The sequence below is a fragment of the Grampus griseus genome, assembly GCF_964374135.1.
Source record: "Grampus griseus genome assembly, chromosome: 8".
NCBI classification, from domain to species: Eukaryota; Metazoa; Chordata; class Mammalia; order Artiodactyla; family Delphinidae; genus Grampus; species Grampus griseus.
Genome location: NC_139002.1, coordinates 106,667,246 through 106,691,100, shown reverse-complemented (window position 1 = coordinate 106,691,100; position 23,855 = coordinate 106,667,246). Strand labels below are relative to the sequence as shown.

The 23,855-nt window shown below is 53.3% G+C and overlaps 1 protein-coding gene across 1 annotated transcript; it reads left to right on the top strand.

The window, feature by feature from the left end:
• The first annotated feature begins 10,045 nt into the window (after window positions 1-10,045).
• Window positions 10,046-16,442, top strand: LTO1 (LTO1 maturation factor of ABCE1). The gene is made up of 5 exons (XM_082659235.1): window positions 10,046-10,297; window positions 11,670-11,775; window positions 12,865-12,935; window positions 15,889-16,006; window positions 16,287-16,442. The coding sequence occupies exons 1-5, from the start codon at window positions 10,248-10,250 to the stop codon at window positions 16,353-16,355; spliced, it is 414 nt and encodes a 137-aa protein (XP_082515361.1). The 5' UTR covers window positions 10,046-10,247; the 3' UTR covers window positions 16,356-16,442.
• Window positions 16,443-23,855: the final 7,413 nt, after the last annotated feature.

The following is a 23,855-nucleotide window of genomic DNA, read 5'->3' as shown; positions in this document are numbered from 1 at the left end:
AATGGGGGATCAGACTTGGGTCCCTGGATTCCACATGAGATTCCTTTTAAAAAGGTGTGTATTTAACTACACTAATAAAGATGCATGAGTTATTCTTGTGAAAAAGCAAATTCTATGGGCAAAGAAGAAGTCTATCTTCCTCCCCAGTCCCCCCACCCTGGCTCACTCTCCCACCCATCCAGGGCTGTGTGCATCGCTACATCCGTTGTTGGTACCACCGTGGTCCCAAGCCCTGTAATCCCCTGCCGCACTGCTCTCCTCTCCCTGCCCTCACCTGCCCCCTCTCTCCATCCCACTCCATCCCTCTACCAGCCTCTCTGGCCTCCTGACGGCTCCTCCAACCTGACCGCTCACCCTTAGGCTCTGCCTGGAGTGACTGCGCCCTCTCACTTTATTGCAGACCTTCCTGACCATGACAACTAAACTAGCCTGCTTCGTCCTACACAGGATTCCGTCCTACGCGTGGACCGCTCTCAGCACCGTGGGCTGTGGAGGCACACGGATGCTGAGATGCTTTCCTCTTACCAGCAGTGCTCTAGAAACATCCTTGAACATGTCTCTCCGTGCTCATCAGCAAGCCTTTTCCAGGGTGCTGTGTTCATGTCCTAGAGCTGCCGTAACAAATGACCACAAGCCGGGAGACTAAAACAATACAGATTTGTCCTCTCCCAGTTCTGGAGGCCAGAGGTCTGAGATCAAGGTGCCGGCAGGGCCCCCCTTCCTCCTGAGCTCTGGGGGAGGATCCTTCTTGCTTCTTCCAGCTTCTGGGGGCTTCAGGTGTCCCTGGGCTTGTGGTCGCATCCCTCCAGCCTCTGCCTCATCTTCTCCTCTGTGTGTCTCCTCTTCTGTGTCACAATATAACACTTGTCATTGCATTTAGGGCCATGTGGGTAATCCAGGGCGTTCTCACCTCAAGATTCTTATATCTGCAATGACACTTTTTCCAACTAAGGTCACATTCACAAGTTCTGGGGTTAGCACTTAAACATATCTTCTTGGGGCCATCATTCAACCCACGACGGATGGACAGACACACGTGGAATTGCATGAAAGGGCATGCACGTTACAAACATTTCCAGAGGCTGCCGGACTGCATTCTCAATGTATCTACCCAGGGGCAATTTTAACACACACTTGGGCACAGACTCATCAGCACCTCCGACCTCAATTTACTTTAGGGGAGACTGAGAACGGGTGGTGACGGTGCCACGCCCACAGCGGGGCAGACACCAGCCAGCCCGGGCTTCCCCAAACACGAGGGCTGGTGGTGGTCACCTCTTTGTCAGCTGTTCTGCCCACAGCCCCTGGGCCCCAGGTGGAGTGACTGCTGCTGAAGCTGGACCCCAACACCAGCCCCCCATGAGGCGTCTGAGACCTCGGCGGGTAGCTGGGCCCAGACTCAAGCCGCCTGTAGGGGCAAAGCTCCAGGGCATGGGTGCTCCCCTGGGGGACCTGGAAGGTGGGGCTCTGTAACCCCGCTTCTCCCATCAGAACTGGGTAACCTGTCACTTGGCCCACATTTTCTCCCATATGTGATCTGAGGGCTCCGAGCCGACAGGGGCGGTGGACCCAGGGTCCCTGATCAGTCCCTGGTGGGGGATGCGTAGGCAGGGGCTGAGTCGGGGTGTAACAGAGGTGTCTACCCGGGGAACAGGCTGTGACATTTGCCTCTTAGAAGCCGCGTACCCTTCCAGAGCCTCTGTGAGTTATGCTGATAAAGTCCATCTCCAAGGCTGCTTTTAAGAATGACAGTGATGGGCTTCCCTGGTGGCGCAGTGGTTGAGAGTCAGCCTGCCGATGCAGGGGACACGGGTTCGTGCCCCGGTCCGGGAAGATCCCACGTGCCGCAGAGCGGCTGGGCCCGTGAGCCATGGCCGCTGAGCCTGTGCATCCGGAGCCTGTGCTCCGCAGTGGGAGAGGCCACAACAGTGAGAGGCCCGCGTACCGCAAAAAAAAAAAAAAAAAAAAAAGAATGACGGTGATGACCTACGAAGAGGCTCTGACACACAGTGGGTCCTTATCGTTGTTATGGTGTCCCGGCTGGGGAAATGTAAGCTCCGGAGAAGAATGTTCCAGAACTCGTAGGAGGGCAGAGAGGAGGGGGTGCCTGAGCCCTGGTTGCGGGGCGGCGGCGGCCCGAGTGGGGCGGGAGCTGGTCCGAAGCGCAATGGCGCCCCCGGTGGCGGGTGTGCGAATTGCCCCGCGCGGGCTCGAGACCTGGAGGAGCGTGTTCGGGGCTCCCGTGCGCCCATCCTCTGTCTCATCCTGTGGTTGGTTGATCAGCCGCCGCCCGCCCATCTCTTTCGCAGACAACCCCCGTGGGAGGCGGGAGAACCTCGGATCGTGGACCCGGGGAGAGTGCGAAAGGAGAGGAAGGCTCCATCCCTTCTGCAGCGCGACATTTTAAACGTATTATATTTATAATATTTATGAATTTATTCTATTGCCCGCGTGCCAGATACTCATCTTCTTATCAACCTGCGAGGTGGGTATCAGTATTCCTCCCATTTTACAGATGGGCAAACTGAGGCATGGCCAGGGGAATTCCACTAATGCCCAGTGGGTGAGACCGCATTTCAGATGCCGCAAAAGCTGGTTTCCTGGACCAAAACCAGCCACCAAGCAAAGGAGGGAAGGGAAGGCTGTTGAGGGGACTGCCCACCTTTTGTTGCCCAAGACCGCACTCTGGGCCTGACTGGGGTTCTTCCGGATGCCGCCCTCCAGCTGGGGAGGAATGGGGGGCGGTGCGTGGAGGGGGAAGGGCTGCTGGCACAGTAGAGGAAAAGTCCAGAGAGGGGTCCCCAGCCAGGGGGGACCACAGCCCTTGGAGGCAGACACTGGAGGCTCAGAGCTGAGGCCCCTTTGAAGAAAGGAAGGGGTGTCAGCCCTGTGGAGACCTTCGAGAGCCTCCACAGGGGTGTCATGTATCTTTTTCTTTTTTTTGAATTTTATTTATTTTTTATACAGCAGGTTCTTATTAGTTATCTATTTTATACATATTAGTGTATATATGTCAATCCCAATCTCCCAATTCACCCCCCCTTCCCCCCTTGGTGTCCATACGTTTGTTCTCTACATCTGTGTCTCTATTTCTGCCCTGCAAACCGGTTCATCTGTACCATTTTTCTAGGTTCCACATATATGCATTAATATACGATATTTGTTTTTCTCTTTCTGACTTATTTCACTCTGTATGACAATCTCTAGATCCATCCACGTCTCTACAAATGAGGGGGTGGTCATGAGTCTTACACGCCCCCTACGCTAGGGGACGGAGCAGAGCTGGCTTGTGCCTTTGCCCATCACGTGGCCTCGGCAGGACCTCTCGCTCTCTGGAAGACCATGCCAGGCCTGGACCGGTCATGGCTTGGTCTGGGGCTCTACTTCCTCAGCCACAGGTGTAGTATAGCTCTGAAGGGCTGGCTCCCATCCTGGTAAAAGACCTTTGAGCTCTGATAAAGAAAACCCTTTCTCTCTTTCGGGATGACCCTGCAGGCCATGGACAAACACAGCCATGGTGGCCTTTGGCCCCTCCACCCTCCAAAGCTGGGGGCGGGGGGTTACCTCTCAGCCGCCCGCGTCCTCTCACTTACTTATTCAACAGCCATCTGTTGGGCATCTACTCTGTACTAGACCCTGTGCAAAGTAAGCTCTGCAGTTTTGGGATCTGCTAACACCCAAGCGTTCATACTGTCTTTTCAAACTTTACTTACTTTGAACATCACGGTTTCGGAGAAACCGCTGCCTGGCCCATACTGGAGTCTGCGTAAGTGGGTTTCTTTGTTTGCGCAGCCCAGCCTGGCCCAGCCTGACTAACGCAAGGGTTAAGAGTGGGAAGTAAGTCTCCTCTTAGACTTCCGCGCCCCCTCGCTGGAGGGCTTGTTGCCGCATCTTTGTGCTATTTGCCTCAAATCTCTCTGCTTCTCTATCAGCATGTGACTCCCCGGAGACTGGCCCGGGCTTTAAGGAGGCAGGGAGTCTGGCCCTGCCTGCTCGGAGGACTCTCCTTTCAAGAAAGGAAGCGGCGGCCACCACTGTTTCTCCTTCTTGCGTTGGGAAGCGATGGCTCTGTCCCTGTGGATCCCAGAGCCGAGCCAGAAAGATGGGTGATTAGGAGCTGGGGGGCTGGGGTCACACAGTATGGCCCGCATCTCAGAGCTTGTCCTGCACAGCACTGGCCTATGCCATTCAGCCACCCAGGGGTCCCTGCTCCCTGCCCTGCGCAGAGGCTCACCCCTGCTGGCCAGGGCCCTTCTGTAGCAAGAGGGTGTTCAGAGGACCCCTGCTCATGGGCACTGGTCACAGCTCAGGCCCCACCCCTACCCCAGGTCTTCTGCTTTGTGGCTGCTGAGGGTTCCTGGGGAGGCAGGTGGAAAATGGCCCTTGCAGGCAGGCTCCAGAGCGCCTCCTGCAGGGAAGGAGCAGAAGAGAATCCAACAGAAAGCCTGCAAGGGACTCAACCCTTGGATTCTCTGCCCCCTGCCCCAGGGGGTCAAACTTGGATGAAAGCCTGAAGCACTCCTCTTTTTCCAACTGTGTTTTCACTTATGTATGATGAATAGAGAACAAGACGCAGGTTTGTTTCCTGGAAGTGAGTTGTCATTTAATGACTTCCTTTTAAGAAACTGAAATCCTTTTTTTCCCTTGATTATGAAAAGCGATATTACTCTGTGATAAAAAAAAAAAACCTCATAAAAAATATAAAGGAGAAAATAAAGATTATTTATAACCTCATCAATCCTATCCCCCAGAGAGGGGCTCTGTAACTCTAGGACTTGGATAGAGTTAATCTACACTAGGAAAGGGACCCTGTTCCTGCAGATTATTATTATTTTTTAAAGTAGTTCTTAATTTATTTTCTTTACTTATTTTTTGCCCCGGCGAGGCATGCAGGATCTTAGTTCTCCGATCAGGGATCCAACCTGTGCCCCCTGCAGTGGAAGTACAGAGTCCTAACCACTGGACCACCAGGGAAGTCCCTCCTGCAGATTAGTTTTGAACATATAATAAAACCAGTCAGTATGCTTGCAGGGGACTTCCCTGGTGGCGCAGTGGTTAAGAATCCGTCTGCCAATGGTTCTCTTTTTTTTTAAATTAATTAATCTATTTATTTTTGGCTGTGTTGGGTCTTCGTTTCTGTGCGAGGGCTTTCTCTAGTTGCGGCGAGCGGGGGCCACTCTTCATCGCGGTGCACGGGCCTCTCACTAACGCGGCCTCTCTTATTGCGGAGCACAGGCTCCAGACGCGCAGGCTCAGTAGTTGTGGCTCACGGGCCTAGTTGCTCCGCGGCATGTGGGATCTTCCCAGACCAGGGCTCGAACCCGTGTCCCCTGCATTGGCAGACGGATTCTCAACCACTGAGCCACCAGGGAAGCCCCACCGCCCCACCCAGTTCTCTTTGAACTTGAACAAGAATATGCAAATATTTCTATTTTTTAAAAAAATGTATTGAAGTATAGTTGATTTACAATATTGTGTTAATTTCTTCTGTACAGCAAAGTGACTCAGTTATACATATATATATTTTTCATATTCTTCTCCATTAAAAACATTTCTATTTTTTAAAAATTAATTAATTACTTTTGGGCTGTGTTGGGTCCAAATTAACACAATATTGTAAATCAACTATACTTCAATAAAATATTTTTAAAAATAGAAACGTTTGCATATTCTTGTTCAAGTTCAAAGAGACCCAGGTGGATATAACTAAAATGAAAAACAAACTTCATCAAAGCTTATTGGAAAGTGCTGACTTACTGGAATTGATTTTTTAAAATTTTATATTCACATAAAATACTAGGCAGCCTCCAAAACTAACCAAACAAAAATTGATTTATAGCTGTACAGTGGTTAACCTGGAAACACATCCATTTTATTAGGACAAAAAAAGCAAGTTTAAAAAAAAAGGCGTCATTTGCTCCTATGTTGGTTGAAGAAGAAACCTGCAAGCATATTTTTTAAATATAAATTTATTTATTTATTTTTGGCTGTGTTGGGTCTTCGTTGCTGTGCGCGGGCTTTCTCTAGTTTCGGTGAGCGGGGGCTACTCTTCGTTGCGGTGTGCGGGCTTCTCATTGTGATGACTTCTCTTGTTGCAGAGCACGGGCTCTAGGTGCACAGGCTTCAGTAGCTGTGGTGCGTGGGCTCAGTAGTTGTGGCTCGTGGGATCTAGAGCTCAGACTCAGTAGTTGTGGCGCACGGCTTAGTTGCTCCGCGGCATGTGGGATCTTCCGGGACCAGGGCTCGAACCCGTGCCCCCTGCATTGGCAGGCGGATTCTTAACCACTGTGCCACCAGGGAAGCCCAAAACATTTCTATTTTTTAAAGTGTGTTTTATTTGTTAATATGGTAGATCCCTGGGAGTTGGTTATACCATCTCCTTTATATCTTTTGTTATAAATTAAGTATTTAATATTAGTGTTTTACCACTAGAATAAGTGCAATCAAGGCAGCTTTTGGAGGGAACTAAAAATGAAAGCTTAGAAAGCTCTATACCTTTGAAAACCTTTTTAGATAGTTTTCATTGTACCCATCCAAATCATTTCTTATTCCATTCAATTAGGTGGAGAAATGTCAGTTCCTAAGATAAACACAAGGAAATATCACAACGTTTTCTCAAAAACTAACGTAACAAGGAGAGAGTTTAATTCAGATTTTTCCTGCCTACTTTTTATTTATTATTATTTATTATTATTTTTGCGGTACACAGGCCTCTCATTGCTGTGGCCTCTCCCTTTGCGGAGCACAGGCTCCGGACGCGGACGCCCAGACTCAGCGGCCATGGCTCACGGACCCAGCCACTCCGTGGCATGTGGGATTTTCCCGGACCAGGGCACAAACCCGTGTCCCCTGCATCGGCAGGCGGACTCTCAACCACTGCGCCACCAGGGAAGCCCTGTTTGCTTTCTTGTTTTGCTCTTTTTCCTACATCCCAAATGTCTTGTGATTTCATTTGCTTACGGAAAAAAAAAAAAAAAAAAGCTAAAAATGAAAAGACATTTAACGGACAAATAATACAAAGTCTATTTCATTTCACCTTCCCAAAATATATTTTTTGAACGCTTTTATTCTTACAGAAGTCACTCGTGTTCACTGTGCGAACATGGAGTACTTAGAAAAGAATAAAAAGAAATTTAAAAATTACTGTAATTCCAAAATCTAGATATAATCACCGTTAACATTTTGGTGTGCTTACTTTAGTCTTTTTAAAAGCATAATTGTTTAATGTCGATGGAATTGGAGTATATGTAGAGTTTTTTCTTTTTTTCCCCTTTTGTTTCTATTTTTTAAGTTTAATTTTTTTATTGAAGTATCGTTGATTTACAGTATCGTGTTAGTTTCAGGTGTACTAGAGCTTTTTTCTCTTTCCTTAAACATCACGCGCATTCTCTGTGACATTACTCTTGTTTCAAATATTATTTTTGGTGGTTGCTTAAGAGTCTTCCGTGTGAATATCCTACCATATACGTATCATCATCCTCCCTTTTGTCATCATAAGCTGGTTTCTCTTTCTGGCTTTTACAGATCATGCTATCATGCTGCAATGGACAGCGTTGTACAAACAATTTTCACTTTTCTCTGTGTGTTTCCTTGAGCTGAAGTTCTAGAAGTGAAGTTAGCAGGTGGAAGGGTAAAAAACATTTTAAATGCCCTTCCTATCTTTTCAAACTGCTGGACCAAAAGGTAGCTTTAACTTAGTCATCCATGGGCATTGAGAGTATCTTCATTCTAAAAAAGATGATTTTTTTTTCACAATTTTAAGAAGGTAAAAAATTCAACTTTTTCTTTTGATTCTCATTCTTTTACTACTAGTAAGTCTGTCTCTGCTATACTTTTGTTTGCCAGTCAGCTGTTGTTCTTTTCTGTGAATTATATATTCAAGTCCTTGGCCCATTTTTTCCCGTTAAGATGCATTTATTTCTTATGCATTTGAATAAGTTCTTTATAAACCAGAAATATTATTCCTTTAGTTATAAAAGTTATGACCAATATATCCCCAGATTGTTCTTTCGTTTTTAATTTTGTTCATTACCACATTTGCATTGGTTTTTCCTTCGTGATGTCCTCCGTGGCTTTTCATGTGTTAAAAATGCATCTCCAGGGACTTCCCTGGTGGTGCAGTGGATAAGACTCCGTGCTCCCAATGTAGGGGGCCCGGGTTTGGTCCCTGGTCGGGGAACTAGATCCCACATGCGTGCCACAACTAAGGAGCCCACCTGCTGCAACTAAGACCCGGCACAACCAAATAAATAAATAAATATTTTTAAAAAGATGCATCTCCACGCTTACCTGAATGTTCCACCTAAATTTTTAAATGTCTTTTTAAAAAAGTCTTTAATTCATTTGGAACTATTTTGATGAATGGTATGAGATATAAATGGAACTTGACTTTTCCCAAACCACAGATGTTCCCATTTTAGTGATTGATGCATATCCCCTTTCCTCATTCACTTGTGGTGCTTTTTATCATGTGGAAAGCTTTCACATTCCTAGAGTCTCCTTCCAGGCCATTCCATCTTTATTTCATTCATCTGTCTGTTCTTGAACCAACATGCTACAATATTTTTATGGAGACTTCTATCTTTTCAAACCTGGTACGGCAAGTCCTCCATATCATTCTCTCTTTCAAAAACATCTTAGTTATTCTTATCAATGTATTCATCCAGATGAAATTTAGAATTTGACACATTCTCCCCAGATCATGCGGAAACTGATTGGTATTGCATTTCTTCCCATCCAGGGGGGTGGTATAGCTGTAGTTTTCTTTGTATAGGTCCTGCTCAAATCTTGTTATTTCTAAGAAGTTGACTGTGACCTTGGTATAGTGGATTTCCCCAGTCATCCCTGCTCAGGCTACTACCAATTAGTGTTAGAATAATAGAAAGCAAGTGATTTTTTTTGGCGATTCTCCATGTATATAGCTACTTGCTGAACTCTATTACGAATTCTGAGAGTGTCTTAAATGCTTATTTGGGGATTTCTAGATGGACCATCACACCTACAAATAACAGTAGTTTGTTGGGTTTTTTTTTTTTTTTTTGGGTAGACTTTTTGCTCAATTTTATTGAGTTGGTTATGCCTCCTAGATGCGTTCAATGGGCACGTGATAAAGGCACTCTCGTTTTACTCCCGATTTTAATGGGAATTCTTTTGGTATTTCATATCTATGTTCTATTGTGGCTGATAGTTTGAAGTACCTTTCAAAAATCGTGTTCAGGAAGTATCTGTCATGGCAATGACAAATGGGAGGACTAAAGCTAGAAGCTATTTTTTCAAGGGGCAGGGATGCCTCCAGCTGGAGTGAGGGCACAGGTGGCTCTTAATCATGAACCCTTCTGTGCCAATTCTTGACTCGCTACGTGAATTATGAATTAATCTGCTTTTGCTTTACAATCAAACAACTGCAAGAATAAAAACACAAAAACTTTTATTTCCAGTTTTCAAAAAACTATAGAGTTTCAATCAAGTTTCAACATGTACAATGCCTTTCCCAGCGAGTGTTAAGACGACCAGGCTGTTTCCCTGTCACCTGCTGCCATTTCACGTTCCCTGGGGTCGGATCAGCCCTGCGTTTCTTGGACAAAGGCCTGCAGTCCCTGGATTACTGTTAACATGGATTTAATGGCATTGCAGGCGGGGTCTCAAGTCTGACGTCGTCCCGGAGGGTGGCCCCTGGCTTTGGGTCGGGGTCGGTGGGCGACCGGGCCACTCTCCTCTGGGTCGTGCCTCCACCCCGGGAATTGCCCTTCCTGGAACTTTTCCCCCCAAAACCCCACTGGCAGAGCCTCCGGAGGCGTTGGTTCTTTGGTAACTTTTCCATTTTTTTCCCCTGATTCCTTCCAAGCCGCTTTTGGCAGTTCGGTTGCATCTGCCTGGTTTCTTGACGGTGAGGTCACGGGTCACCCCCCCCAACCCCCACCCCCGCAGCCAGGTGGATGCTCCAGGCGGGTAGCAGCTGACCCCTGGCGGGAGCCGTGGAGCCAGGCGAAGAGGCCTCGGGGCGGGGCCGCGTCCCGACCCAGCCCCGCCCAGCGCCGCCGCCGCGCACGCGGCTTGGCCCCGCGCCGGCGCGTGCTGAGCCCTCCCGCGTGCCGTCCTTACCCGGCCTGCGCCGCGCGGCCGCCCCCGGAAGTGGACTTCGCCTCCTCAGAAGCGGTGCGTCTGTGCGCTAGGCTCGTGGGTCTGCGGCCGCAGGGCTTGGCACCGGAGCTCGAGGGGCGGGGGTTGGGGGCGGGCCGGCTGCCGCCATGGCCGGGAGTCAGGACATGTTCGACGCCGTCGTGATGGCGGATGATAGGTGGGTAGGGGGCTGGGCCGGGCCCCCACCCGAGCAGGTCTGCTCTCAGCCGCTGGGCTGCGGCGGCCGCCCGGGCCCTGGGGGAACGCGCTGTGGCTCAGAAGGCGGCTGGCGCGGGAGGGCCCGAGATGCTTCTGCTTCTCCTTTGCTCATCGGCCTCTCGGGCGAGCGCCACGTGCCCAGCTGTTCCTCTGGATCCGCCTCCCCCGTCCGGGGCTGCTTCACGCATCTGCTCGGTCTGGTGACTGTCTCCCTCCAGGGACGCTCCTTCCTCGGTGGGACGGACCTTTGCCATCTGGGCGCTGCCCCTTTTTCTTGTTCCTCAGTGGTAGGACCTAAGGCAGCATTCACGGACATGCTCTTAAATGTGTCAGGCGTCCTCCTTTTCCCTCTTGAGCCCCCGGGGAGCGCCTAGGGCTGTGACGGGGGAGCTGCTGGTTGCTTTGTGGCTGTCTTCCAGTGCCCTGCCCACTTGAGACATCAGTAGATGTCAGTTAAGAAAGAGAGTGAACAGTAAACAGTCGCTGACGTTTATTTGGAGTTTGCTGTGAATTGGACGCTGAGCTAAGCGTTGTATCCAGTTATTTATTTTAGCTCTCCTTGTGAAGGGGATCCTATCCTTCACCCTGTCTTTCAGATGAGGAGGCAAGGTCACTCCCAGGGCCACACAGCCAGTAAGTGGGAGCTATCCCCTCGGCCTCACTGGGCGCTCCAGCACACCCCTTTCACTTCGGCGACCGCAAGTTATGCTGGTGCCAATTACACTGCTGGGCCTTCAAAGTCAGAGCCTTTATGCTACTGCAGGCGCCACGGTCACGGTACATTTTGTGATCATCTGATGGCGTTTCTCCTTGCTAGTCTCCTGAGATGTGACGGAAAGCCCGGTACACGTTGCAGAGTTTTTGGTTTTTTTTGAAGCACTTGACCAAGCAGTCTAGCTTACAGACCCAGAACTGGGGCTCACTGACCTGGCTGCAGACGAGTTACCGGGGAGATTTTGCAAAGCGGATTCCTGGGCCTTCCTCCAGACTTACTGAATACGAGGGGTGAGGCCCCTGAATTGGTATCGTTGACAATTTCCTGTGTGTCTCCGATATTCTGCCAGGTTTGGGAATCACCGATTTAGCCCACCTTCCTCTTTGTAGAAGAGGTAAATTGGGCTTCCAGAATTACAGCGACTTGCCAGACGCAGAGGCCTGGGGAGGGGTGGAGCTGAGACTGGAACTGACGTTTTCCGACTTACATTTTGTTCTTTTTCTACAGTACTCGGTCTTGTCTTGCTAGGTCTGGGTAATGTGGAAGAGGAAAGTTTTTGCAGGAAGAATGCTCTTTCTCCTGTTTATTTGCTCACGCTTCCTCTCCTTTGTCGCAGGTTTCACGGGGAAGGTTATCAGGAAGGCTACGAAGAAGGAAGTAGTTTGGGTATGATTGAAGGAAGACGGTATGGCACGTTACATGGAGCTAAAATCGGATCTGAGGTGAGTGGGGCCCCCCACTTGGAAAGGAGTCCTTTTCTCTTACCGTTGACGGTTTGCCTTGATGATCGGTGTGGTGGAGCTGCCACTTCAGGCCTCTTCACGTGGCAGTAGGCTAGACAGAACGTTGACGGAGAAGTCGTCACAGAACAGAGCCCGCAGAGGGTGTTGCTGTGTGGAGATGATGGAGTCAGGTGGGCCGGAGAAAGAGAAGACAAGTCCCCCCTCACCTCAGTCGACGTCGAGTGTCACGGTGCCGCCCTGTGTCTTCAGGCAGCTGAATCCTCCCCCAGAGAGTGAGCACCCTGTGTCTTGCGAAGACATGCCATTTATATTTCTGTTGAAATTCCATAAAATCCCTGATTCCCTTTTCTCCTGCCCTTCGACCTAGATTGGCCCTCACTTATGGGGATAACTGGCCCTAAACACTAACGTCTGAGGCCGTGAGGACTGTATTAGGTGTCTGTTGCTGCAGAACGAATCAGCACAAGACACGTGGGCGTAAGACAGCCAGTGTTTATTATCTCACACGGATTCTGAGGGTCTGTGGTCCAGGAGCCGCTGAGCCGGCTGGTTCCGGCTCGGGGTCTCTGGATGCTGGAGTTACGAGTCAGCCAGCCTGCAGTCAGCTTGCTGGGGTCTCACACGGATTCTGAGGGTCTGTGGTCCTCACCGCGTGGACCTCTCCACAGGGCTGCTGGAGTGTCCTCGAGACACTGTGCGGGTGACCCACGTCGGCAGGGCGGAGGTGACATTGTCAGTGCCTAGATTCAGAGGTCACGTGCTGCCTCTTCCTGTGTGTTCTGCTCATCAAGGTCACCCTGATCCGGTCAGGGGACCGCACAGGGCAGGAATACCAAGGGGTGGGGAGGTGGGGTCCAGTAGGGCCATCTTGGAGGCTGGCTGCCCCGCTGGTGACTTGACCTCCAACTTCTGTAGCCTGGTGCCCAGTGGGTGCTTCCAGAGCAGCAAGAGAAGAAGCACCGCTGCCCCCTGGGCCCCCGCCCCCTTTTTGTTTTGAGAGCTTGATATTTAGATCAAGTAGAGCTGTTGGTTAGTCACTTCACTCTTGAATGTTTTGTAAATTCACAGATCGGGTGCTACCAAGGTTTTGCTCTTGCCTGGAGATGTCTCCTGCACGGCTGCACCACTGAGAAAGACAGGTAAAGCTGAGCCTTCTTTCTTCTTCGGTGTCTGGACGGGAAGTTCCGGTTTCATAGCTCACTCTGACCCTGGGCGGTTAGTCTCCTCACCTGTAAAATGGAGAAATAACCAGGCCGAACCTGAAACGTTGTCATGAGGTTTACAGGAAATAGTAACTAGAAAGCGCCGGGTGCATTTCTGGTGTTGGGTGAACATCCCTTGTTATTACTTCCCAAGGGTCCTCGGATCCCCCTGCCTTTTCCCTGGAGACACATTTCATGTGTTTCACAGGTGTCGGGTACCTGGAAGCACTAAGTAACCATGAGCTGTTATTTGTAGTGTTTGTAGCCTTTTTTTATTTTTTTATTTTTTTATTTCTGGCTGCGTTGGGTCTTCGTTGCTGCACGTGGGCTTTCTCTAGTTGTGGCGAGCGGGGGCTCCTCTTCGTTGCAGTGCGCGGGCTTCTCATTGCGGTGGCCTCTCCCAGGCGCACAGGCTTCAGCAGTTGTGGCACACGGGCTCAGCAGTTGTGGCTCGCAGGCTCCAGAGCGCAGGCTCAGCTGCTGCGGAACACGGGCTTAGTTGCTCCGCGGCATGTGGGATCTTCCCGGACCAGGGCTCGAACCAGTGTCCCCTGCATTGGCAGGCGGATTTTCACCCACTGCGCCACCAGGGAAGCCCGTCTGTAGCCTTTGGAGCGTGCTCGTGCTGGTTGCTGCTTCCTGAAGCCCCGGGACCCTGTCCCCACCCCCGGTCTTCATTCTTAAGCTGGGAACGCACCCTTACGTGAAAGGCCGTCCTGCCGCCCATGGGAGCCGACACTGGGCTTCGGCGGCTGCGCCGCATCATCTCGATGTCTGGTGGCTTTGCCTGGCCTGGGAGGGGTGCCCGGAGAGTGGGTAACAGAGCAGGGAAGCTGGCATTCCCCCGTCCACGTGACCTGTCATCTTATTTGGAATATTTTGAATTTCTAGAACTTGGGCCACAGCCATATGGAAATGTCAGAGCAGGGATGCTCAAGACAGTGTGGGTGACTGTGGGGTCGCCTGCCCTCTGACCTGTCCCGTCACGGAGTGCGTGGGAGTTGACCGGATTCGTCCATCAGCCGAGGGCCGTCTTGGGGAGATTTTCCTCTGAAGATTCAGTGGGAGTGGGCGGGTAGCTGGCGGTCAGGTTGGGACAGGGGTTGGCAGCCCCGGGCGCCACTGGGCGGCTGTCGGAGCGGAGCGTGGCTCCCGACTCCCGGTCCACGAAGGCGGGGTGGAGCGCACGGACTTGGAATGCTCCAGCAGCCTCCCCTTCTCCCCGCCCCGGGATCTGCGGCTCACGGAGGGCCCGCACTGGGTGGGAAGGGTCTCGCACCTGGGGGCTGCCCAGCCGCACCCCAGGGCAGGGGTTCCCTCCCCTCCTAAAGCCGTGCCCCCGGTCCATCCATCAGAGGGCCCGTGGCCCGCCGCCCCGCCATCCCCACCCCACAGGCAGAGCCTAAAACCCTTTATCTTAGAGCAGTGGATTTTGGATTTTCTAAGTCTACAGTTTTCCTAAAAATGGTAGAAGGCGGGCCGAGGATCTGCTTCTTTATGTTTCAAGTAAGGATGTTAAAAGAGAAACACCTGCCACGTGTGTTATCCTGCAGTGAGCCAAGGGAACGGTAACACCAGAGAAGCTGTGTGGAGAGCCGTATCTCAGCCTGAGGGATGGCGACCTTCCCATCAGGTGACCGTAGCTTTCTGACCCACCCCGGGACGCTCCTCTGCCCCGTCCGCAGTCGGGTGAAGGCTTTTTCCCTTACACCAGCCGTGAGCGGGTCACACCCTCCTGACACGCACTGGCTTTGACCGTGCGACGGGCTGGGTGTGTCTGGAGTAGCTTCACTGACCGGGGAGGGCAGGAATGACCCGTCGCTGCTTGCAGAGCTGGGAGTGGGTGGTAGTCATTGTTCCGTGGCAAGTTCAGCCGTTTCCCGCGTGTTGGCATCTGCCTTGCAACTCCCTGGGAACCAAGTGCTTTGGTGCTTTACTTCACTCGCTCTGGCCTTTTGCAGTTCTGTGTTTTCTCCAAGAGGTGGCCATCATAGTTCTTCTAAACTGGTTTAAAAGCCGCAGATGTGAGCAGGCCCTGGTCACTCTGAATGGCCGTTGCTTCATCCTAAGGATGAGTCCTTCAGGATTCCCAGGGGTCAGATGTCTGGCACGCTCCTGACACCCTGGGGATCAGATGTGGTGAGGGGAAGGTGGCTCGGCAGGGTCGCTTACCTGTGACCCAGAGGGCACCCACCCGCCCAGATGAAGCGAGGAGACTGACGTTTATCGAGCCCCTACTCTGTAGCACGTTCTGGGCTTTATCGTCCTGAGAGCCTGGGAGGTGGCCGTTAAGGCCCCATTTTACAGATGAGGACACTGAGGCTCAGAGATGTGAAACACCTGAGTGCCTCGGGGCGGTTGCGCTCCAGGCCGCCCACCAGCTGAGCTCCTCGTCTTCCTGGGAAAGGGAGCCGGAGCCGAACTCAAACACCGGCCACTGGTTTCTGCCCTATGGATGGAGGGGGCTTGCCGGTTTACCTGCTGTTAAACTCCCAGAGGCCGTGAGCGTGAAGATTGCAGATCCTGGAAAATCCCCAAGTCCAGAGCAGGCAAGGCTGTGCCCGGCACTCTTTCCCGTCTGCTTCTGTCCGCTCTGGGGTCAGACCTGGGGACCGGTGGTCGGTGTGCTTGTCGGTGTTGCCTTGGCCGCTGGGTCCGGATGGAGCCGTCCCTGTAAGGTCAGTTCGCTCTTGACGTCCAGATGCGGGTGCGGGCGGGCTCACATTGGCAGGTGAGTAAAGGTTGTTTCGTGTGATGACAAAGTTAGTCACCAGCCCTGAGGCCAGGCACGCTCGGCACCAGCACTTTAAAGCCGCCGAGCGGCATCTGTTACGTAAGCTGAGCCTGTTGTGTGCAAAGGACCAAAAGTCTTTATTTCTGTGTTTTACAGCAAAAAGATGAAGGTCTTAGAATCGCTGCTTGGAATGATTCAGAAATTCCCTTATGATGACCCTACTTATGATAAACTTCATGAAGATCTAGATAGAATTAGAGGGAAATTTAAGCAGGTTTGTGTCCTGTGTGTTTCTTTTTGATCGGGGTGCCTTTCTCAGATGTAGCTGGGGCAGCCCTGGGGGCTCATTTCGCTAATGGTTTAGGGGCCACCGGTAACATACAAATGGTCAGTAAAGCAAATCCTTGTGTGTGTCGATGTAAGGAGACCGAGGACCATGTAGGGAACAGGTGTGGGAACTTCTTGAAGGGAGGTGACCTAGACAAGTAGAGCTCCAGCTAGAGAGACTTCTGCTCTAATTTAAAAAAACATTTTTTTCTTTTGTGTTTTTTCAGCTTTGTTCATTACTAAACGTCCAGCCCGACTTTAAAATTAGTGCAGAAGGTTCCGGACTTTCATTTTGAGGATGACAGACGCACAAAGACGAAACATCAGGGAACAGATGTTCGTATGTTAAGTGTTTAAAAATGTGATTAAAGGCAAAACAATGATGGGGGATTCATTGTTTTGCAGGGAGGGTTCCAGCTTGGCCGCTGAAAGGGCTTCCTTCCCCCGAGGTCTGCCGGGTGGCCTCCGTTCCCCCCACGGGGCCCCTCCACATAGGCCCGTCCTTTGTTGGGCCCTGTCTGCTCTGCAGCGTGAACGCAGCCCTGGCAGAGCCCTAACCGGGCTGCTCTTCTCTGGTCCAGCCAGGGTCCAGGCCCCTGGCTCACAGGTTCTCGTCACCTGGCAGGCCTGGCTGGACCTAGACTCGGGTTGGCTCTGGATAGGATAAACCTCCCCTTTACTCCCCGGGCTTTGGTCAGCGCTCAGAGGGACAGTTTTTAAAAAAATGAGAGCCACAGGGTTGACATGAAGCAGGTTAATGGGAAGGAGTGATGGGTACTGGGACATTTATTGACCCCTGAGATGGGCCAGTGCTGTGACCTGCTTCTCATGTTTTATTTAGTCCCTTCAGGAGCCCATGAGGCAGGCGTTATTCCCATTTTATAGACTAGGAAACAGGCCCAAGAGACTGCCTGGTCCAAGGGCAGTGGGCGGCAGAGCTGGGACTTCAGCCCTGTCTCCTGGTGCCTGCTCTGGAATGCACAGTCGCACCCACAGTCTCGGGGGTCCCTGCCCGCAGGTCCCCGCGGTGCCCCGTGGAGCCCTGGGGCTTCTCATGTGGCCATGGACGTGGGCGTCTGGCTGAGAGGAGCAGAGGCCAGCCCTGTCCCCAGGAAGCTGGGACGTGCTCTTCCTGTGTCCCCGGGTGGGTGGGGCTCTGCAGCCTCAAAAATGGTCAAGGGGAGGAGCCTTTAAGGCCACCGTTCTGTGTGCAGAAACTTTGGAGCCTTACTGCAGCCTTCCTTCTAGTGTGAGTTCTTCTGTTTTCTGCCCGGACTTAAAAGGCACCATCTGTACGCGGTGCACGGCCTCAGGTGCATCTCGGTCACAGACACCAGCAGCGCGTATCTCGGGCTGGTGGGATGGAGGGGCTTTTGTTGTCGTTTTTCTGGGTGGATTTTTTTTTTTTTTGCGGTATGCGGGCCTCTCACGCTGTGACCTCTCCCGTCGCGGAGCACAGGCTCCGGACACGCAGGCTCAGCGGCCATGGCTCGCGGGCCCAGCCGCTCCGCGGCACGTGGGATCTTCCCAGACCAGGGCACGAACCCGCGTCCCCTGCATCGGCAGGCAGACTCCCAACCACTGCACCACCAGGGAAGCCCTGGGACCATTTTTGATGCGACATCTAGCGAATTCATTCCTTTATCCGTGATATCTGGGGTTGAGGTACCAGGGTCGCACCGAACAGCCTTCTGTTGTGTTTGTGTCTGCATGTTTCATTGACACGCATGGAGGCAGCTACCACGACAGGACGGCGCCCCGTGATGTTCAGGAAAGGGTCGGGTCCTGCTGCCCCTGGCCAGCCACCGCGTGCATTTATCACTGACCTCTCCTGCCCCAAACCTCACTCCCCCCGACCCCTTCCATTTCTCTCCGCTCAGCCTCTCCCATGCCAGGTGTCAGCCAGAGCAGCCGGCAGCCACTTCCTTTCCCCCGTCCCGCGGGGCCGAGCTGCCTCATCCGTCATCTTCAGGGGCCCTGGACACCGGACTTGACCTGTGCCAGCCTGGCTCCTTCTTGGAGGATGAGACCCAGTTTCCAGGACCCCTTGGTCACCCAAAGACAGGTGTTCTGGATTACAGTACAGACAGAGCCCCTGTTCGCGTCACAACCACTCTGTTCCTGTGATGCCACCTCCAGCGATGGGGCCCGGGGAGCTTGCTCTTCTGGCTGATGAGACGGTGGAGGACACCCAAGGGCTTCTGGGAAAGGTCACATCACTCTTGAGAGAGATGGTATCTCTTTTGGAAGTTGTCCTGTGGGGATGCGACACCTGGAATTATGACAGGCAGCTTGCAAGCAGCTGTGGATGAAGCCAGACCTGGGCATGGCAGAGCCCAGCCAGCGAGGACCCAGCCCGAGGACATTGCCGAGCAGCTGTGCTGACTGACCCCCGAGAGGCGCTGTGCTTGCCAGCCTCGGTTATAGGAGCTGATGAATGCCCTAGTTCAAGGCCACTTCGGTAGGGCTTCCATTGTTTGCAGGCAAAGGTATCCTGCTTGCCCTGTCCCCCAGCCCAGCCCATCCCATCCCTTCCTGTCCACTTACACCTGGTCCTGGTGGATATTAACCTTGTTGGATCTCCCCCTTTCCGGGGCTCGTAGATTTCCCACCGCTCTGGCCTGCTTGCTCTTCCCTGTCGGAAACTCCCAGCATACTTTGTGCCACATTATTAGTCAGCTGGGGCTGCCATAGCGAATGCCGCACAGTGGGTGCCTTAAACAACAGGCATTCACTGTCTCCCAGTCCTGGAGGCTGGAATCTGAGATCCCGGTGTGGGCAGGGCCGGTTCCTCCTGAGGCCTCTCCTTGGTGTGTAGACGGCTATCTTCTCCCTGTGTCCTCACACAGTCGTCCCTGTGTGTGTGTTGGTGTTGCTTTAAGGACTCCAGCCCTGTTGGATTGGGGCCCACCTTGATGACCTCCTTAAAGGCCCCATCTCCAAATATAGTCACATTCTAGGTTCTGAGGGGCAAGACTCCAACATGAATTTTTGTGGGGACATAATTCAGCCATAGGGTGAATACAGGGTGGCCTGTAATAGCCACCCTGTCTGGCTGCCTGGACAGACTTAACTTGGGAGAGAAGAAGACCATTTCACTTAAAAGTTGAAGTTACTTTGGGACTTCCCTCATGGCGCAGTGGTTAAGAATCTGCCTGCCAATGCAGGGGACACGGGTTCCAGCCCTGGTCCGGGAAGATCCCACATGCCGCGGAGCAACGAAGCCGTGCGCCACAACTACTGAAGCCCGTGCACCTAGAGCCCGTGCTCCGCAACAAGAGAAGCCACCGCAAAGAGAAGCCTGTGCACCGCAACGAAGACCCAACGCAGCCAAAAATAAATAGGTAAATAAATAAATTTTATTTAAAAAAAAAAGTTGAAGTTACTTCATTTTATTTTTTAGAACATCAGTAATTGGGAGTAAGCAGGCTAATCAGTCCACCTGAACTTACCACGTTGGAACTATACTCTCAGAGGCACCGCGGTGGGTGGTGGGAAACACCCGCCCACAGGCCAGAGCCCAGTCCCGGACGCTTGCTTTACTTCACATTCAGCTTGTTGTTTTTCTCTACCCAGTGGTGAGAAAAGAATGAAGTGATTTGGAGGGAGGGATAAGAAGTCTTATTTACTGAGTGGCTGCTCGTGGCCGCCTTGACCTTCCTTGGGTCACTGAAGTGTCCACAAAGCCCATGAGGTGGGGTCGCTGCCTGCCCCCTTCACCCCGGCAGATGGGGGCCTGGGGCTCCCAGCCGAGCTGAGTGATGTACCAGCGGTCGCAGTAAGTGGCTGACCTCAGGCCTGAGCACGGCGGGGGTCAGGGGCCTTGCTTAAGTTATTCTTAGCCAGGCGCAGTCTCACTTTCCTGATGATTCACAGCCTGTCTGTGTGACCGGTCCTGCACCTAGCTGACCGCGGCAGAGACGGTCGGCGTTATGGGAAGGGACCCGTGCTGGCCGCAGCAGGGGAGGCGTGGACCGCGTGGGCCATCGGCTGCCCTCGACCCTCTGAGCACGGCTCACTGAGGGATGGATGGGGAGGCGGGGTGGGGGGGGCGTTCAGCTCTGCCTGGGGGATAAGGGAGTGGGAAGGTGGGCAGGAAGGCTTCTTGGAGGAGGTGACCTTGGCATGACTCGCTTTGTGAGCTCTCATTTGAGCTCAGCACCGTGGAGAACGTCTCTTCCACCCTACCTGAAAACACCATGTAATTTGGAGAGATCAAAACCTGTAAGTAACTGGTGAGGTCGTCCCAACTCCACAGTTATTCCATTCCTTGGTGAGTGAAGTGAGGAACCGGTCTGCGGCCCAGGAAACGTGTCCCCAAGCGAGTATGATCCCTCAGAGAAAAGCGGGTGCTGCGTTCAGTTCTCACAGGACACGAGAGCCGTGCAGGTGCTGGGCCAGGCCCCCAGAGGGACGGGCCTATCCAAGCCACCAGGACTTAGGGGCTCACTTCAGTGTCCCAAGAAGGACAGTCGCTCCTTGCCTGTGAACTTCTCCATAGCTCTGATGGCTGATTAAACTCACCTGACATGGAGGCCCTGGCTGGTGTGTCCCTTGGGGGCCCCTGTGGAGACAGCGCTTCGGCCCCATCTCCCTGGTGCCCTTTACCAGATCAGCTGGGCCTTGGGTCCCTAGGGTTGGAGCGATACCTGAATATGATCCTGTTTCTGCCCACTCAGGAGTGTGATGGGCCAGGGGACCCCATGCCCCAAGTAAACGGCCATGGAACTGAAGACTTAGTGGCGGGCTGTCTCCATCCTTTCAGCAAGGATTTATTGAACTTCCATTATTTTTGGTGGGCATGCGCCCCTGAAATCCCAGGGTGCTCCACAAGCAGGTTCCCTAGCTCTGAGAGCTCAGACACATCTGTTGAGTTGAACCATATCCCCTAAAAGATGTGATGAAGTCCCAGCCCCTGGTACCTGGGAATGTGACCTTTGGAAATAGGGTTTTTGCAGCTGACTCGTGTACGTTATGGTGGGTTGTACTAGAGCAGGGGGCCCTACATCTCCCGTGACCGTGTCCTTGAAGAGGAGAATGCCATGTAAAGAGAGACATGGAGGAGAGACAGCCGTGCGAGAGCAGAGGCTGAGAACGGAGTGAGGCGTCTGTAAGCCCAGGGACGCCGGGTGTTTCCAGCAGCCATGAGACCTGGGGCAGGGAGCACGGCCCCGGCCTCCATGAGACCTGGGGCAGGGAGCACGGCCCCGGCCTCCAGGACGGTGAGAGGATAAATTCCTGTTGATGTGGCCACGCACTCTGTGATGGCTTGTTCCAGCAGCCCCAGGACACTGATAACGAGGTCTGGGCTGCCGTTCGGCCATCTGCTGAGTGAAGAGGCAGGACGCGGTGATGTCCAGACCCTTCTTCCTGGCCTGACGTGTGGCGAGCTTCCTTCTTAAGGCATTTGCTTCAGCTCCCTACTCAGCTGCTCTGAGGGGCAGGTGGTACCTACACCCCAGAGAGACGCTGTTGTCTCAAGGCACGGGAGCCCCCTGGCTCCCTCCCCTGAGAGGCTGCTGCCTTTGGGGGGCCCCGCTGGCTCTGTACAGGGGCCGAGACAGGGTCTGCCAGTGAAGGCTGGCTCGAAGCTCTCCCCTGGTCTCAGGCCCTGTTTATATCAATAATACATGTTACATCTAGAAAAGGTAGAAAACACACATACAGTGTGATAGTTAAGAAGCCTTGAAAATGCTAGGAAACTCATCAAATGGACTCAAACAGTAAGGGGCAGTGATGGGCAGCTCCAGCAGCTCGTCTGGAGACCTGGTCCCACTCTTGCTCTCCCGCACGACCGGCTTCACGCTCGGGACCCATCCTGGGGCCGCAGCACCACGGACGCCCCTATCGGGGCAGAAGGGCTGTGCCCGCCCCCAGGAGGCCTAAGGAACAGAGTGGAGTGCTCTCTTCTCCAGAAGCTCCAGACAATGTCTCCCTGAGTCTCGCTGGCTGTTAGATTTCACATCCGCCCTTGAACCTGCCACTGGTCCGGGGGGGCAGATGTGCTGTTGGCTTTGAGCCCATTGGCGCCTGTCCCGGAGCTGGGGATGGGGTCGGTCCCACCTGAGCCACAGAGCTGAGAACGGTGGTTCCCACCGAGTGAAATCTGGGTGCTGTCAACACAAGGTGGGAGGCTCAGTGTGGGCACAAAGACCAAGAACTGCTAGAGGAGGGAAATAAGGATGGCCTCGACCACCCCCCGGGGACCAGCCGGGCCTCCTTGCACACCTGGACGATGCATGGGATGGTGGTGGTCACACTGACAGTGTGGTGACGTTTACTGAGTGATGCCTGTGCACCAGGCACTGTGCTCAATGCTTCATGGACGTCGAGCCATTGGTCCTCGCGTCACCCCAGGAGGCGGTCACTGAACAGATTGACTGAGCCCCGCTTTCGTGCTGGGTGTGTCACAGATGCTAGGGTGCCCTCTCGGAGCCGCCCTTCTTACAGACGTGACTGTCCCCATTTTATGCGTGAGAAAGTTGAGGCCCAGAAGGCGAAGCCGCACAGCCTGAAAGTTGCAGAGCTGAGATCCAACTCCTGGGTCTTTTCCTCTAAAATGTGCTCACGTGTGAGAGTGTTTTTCAAACAACGACTGGCCACGTCAGACGACACTGCCAGCACGCCTGGCCGCCCTTCTCCAGGCCGGCTGACCGAGACACTGCCCTGGCCGCAGGGGCCGCTGGCTTCAAGTCTTGGACGTGGGTGGACCTGACCTCGACCCCTGGGCCTCCTGGCAAAGCAGGGCCGCCCCGAGCGCACGCACTGACCGTCGGGTGAAAAATGCTCAAATGAAGACTTCGTGCGTTTTCTTCGAGCCCATTTTTGAAGACCCCGTTCTCGGCAAGGCAGCCAAGCTGCCTGCCGGGGGCCCAGGCCCCAGAGACACAAACTCGGCCACTGGCCTGGCTCGGTCAGCTCCCCGCCATGCGATCCTGGCTCAGTTACTTCACCTCTCTGGGCCCCGGTTTACTCGTCCCCAGCAGGAGTCGGCTCACTCCCACCCTCAGCCCAGATCCTGCCTGGCTGTGCTCGTTGCCGTACTGTCCTCCGTGGCTGCCTGCTCCGTGCAGTGGAGTAGAGGAGCTGGATGGAGACCATGGCCAGCAAAGCCCCAAACACTCCCTATCTGGCCCTTTGTGGAGAAGCCTGCCCACCCTTGACCTGGAAGATGGGAATACTTGTACCTGCGAGAGGAACGTGGGCTCCACAGGGCCCCCTCGCCAGTGTGTCCCCTGCCTGTCACCAACCCCTGGGGGCTGTTTCAAGATTTAGGGAGAGGACTTCCCCGGCCGTCCAGTGGTTAAGACTCTGCACTCCCAATGCAGGGGGCACGGGTTAGATCCCTGGTCAGGGAACTAAGATTCCGTATGCCCTGCGGCACGGCCGTAAAAACAAAACAAAACAACAACAACAAAAAGATGTGGGAGAAATGGTGTGTTTGGCCCTTAGCACAGTGCCCAGCCCCCAGTACGTGCTGAGTGACCTTAAGCTACTGTCCTCCTGCGATGGGACCAGGCAAGGAACACTGCCCGGCGTGCTCGGCGGGCTTGGGGTCCAGAATGTGGGTAGACCCTCTAGCTAGACGGGTCTGCTCTAGAGGGACCGCCCTGGGGAGGCTGTCTCGCTGCTAGTTGAAACTTGAAAGGATTAACAGACGCTGCCGTCTCTGATAGGCTCTGGGCCGATGGCAGCCCTTGAGCCAAGAGCTTCCCCATCCTCCTGTGCGCCCTGTGAGTGGCGGTGACAATGCCCCCGGATGTGGGCCTCCAGCCCTCGTCCCTGGCGCTGCCCGC

Excerpts from the sequence above, each read along its gene's own strand:
- LTO1 (XM_082659235.1), top strand. The coding sequence starts at position 10,248 with ATGGCCGGGAGTCAGGACATGTTCGACGCCGTCGTGATGGCGGATGAT. Across the intron at positions 11,776-12,864 it reads GAGCTAAAATCGGATCTGAG|ATCGGGTGCTACCAAGGTTT; the intron begins GTGAGTGGGGCC and ends GTAAATTCACAG. Across the intron at positions 12,936-15,888 it reads TGCACCACTGAGAAAGACAG|CAAAAAGATGAAGGTCTTAG; the intron begins GTAAAGCTGAGC and ends TGTGTTTTACAG.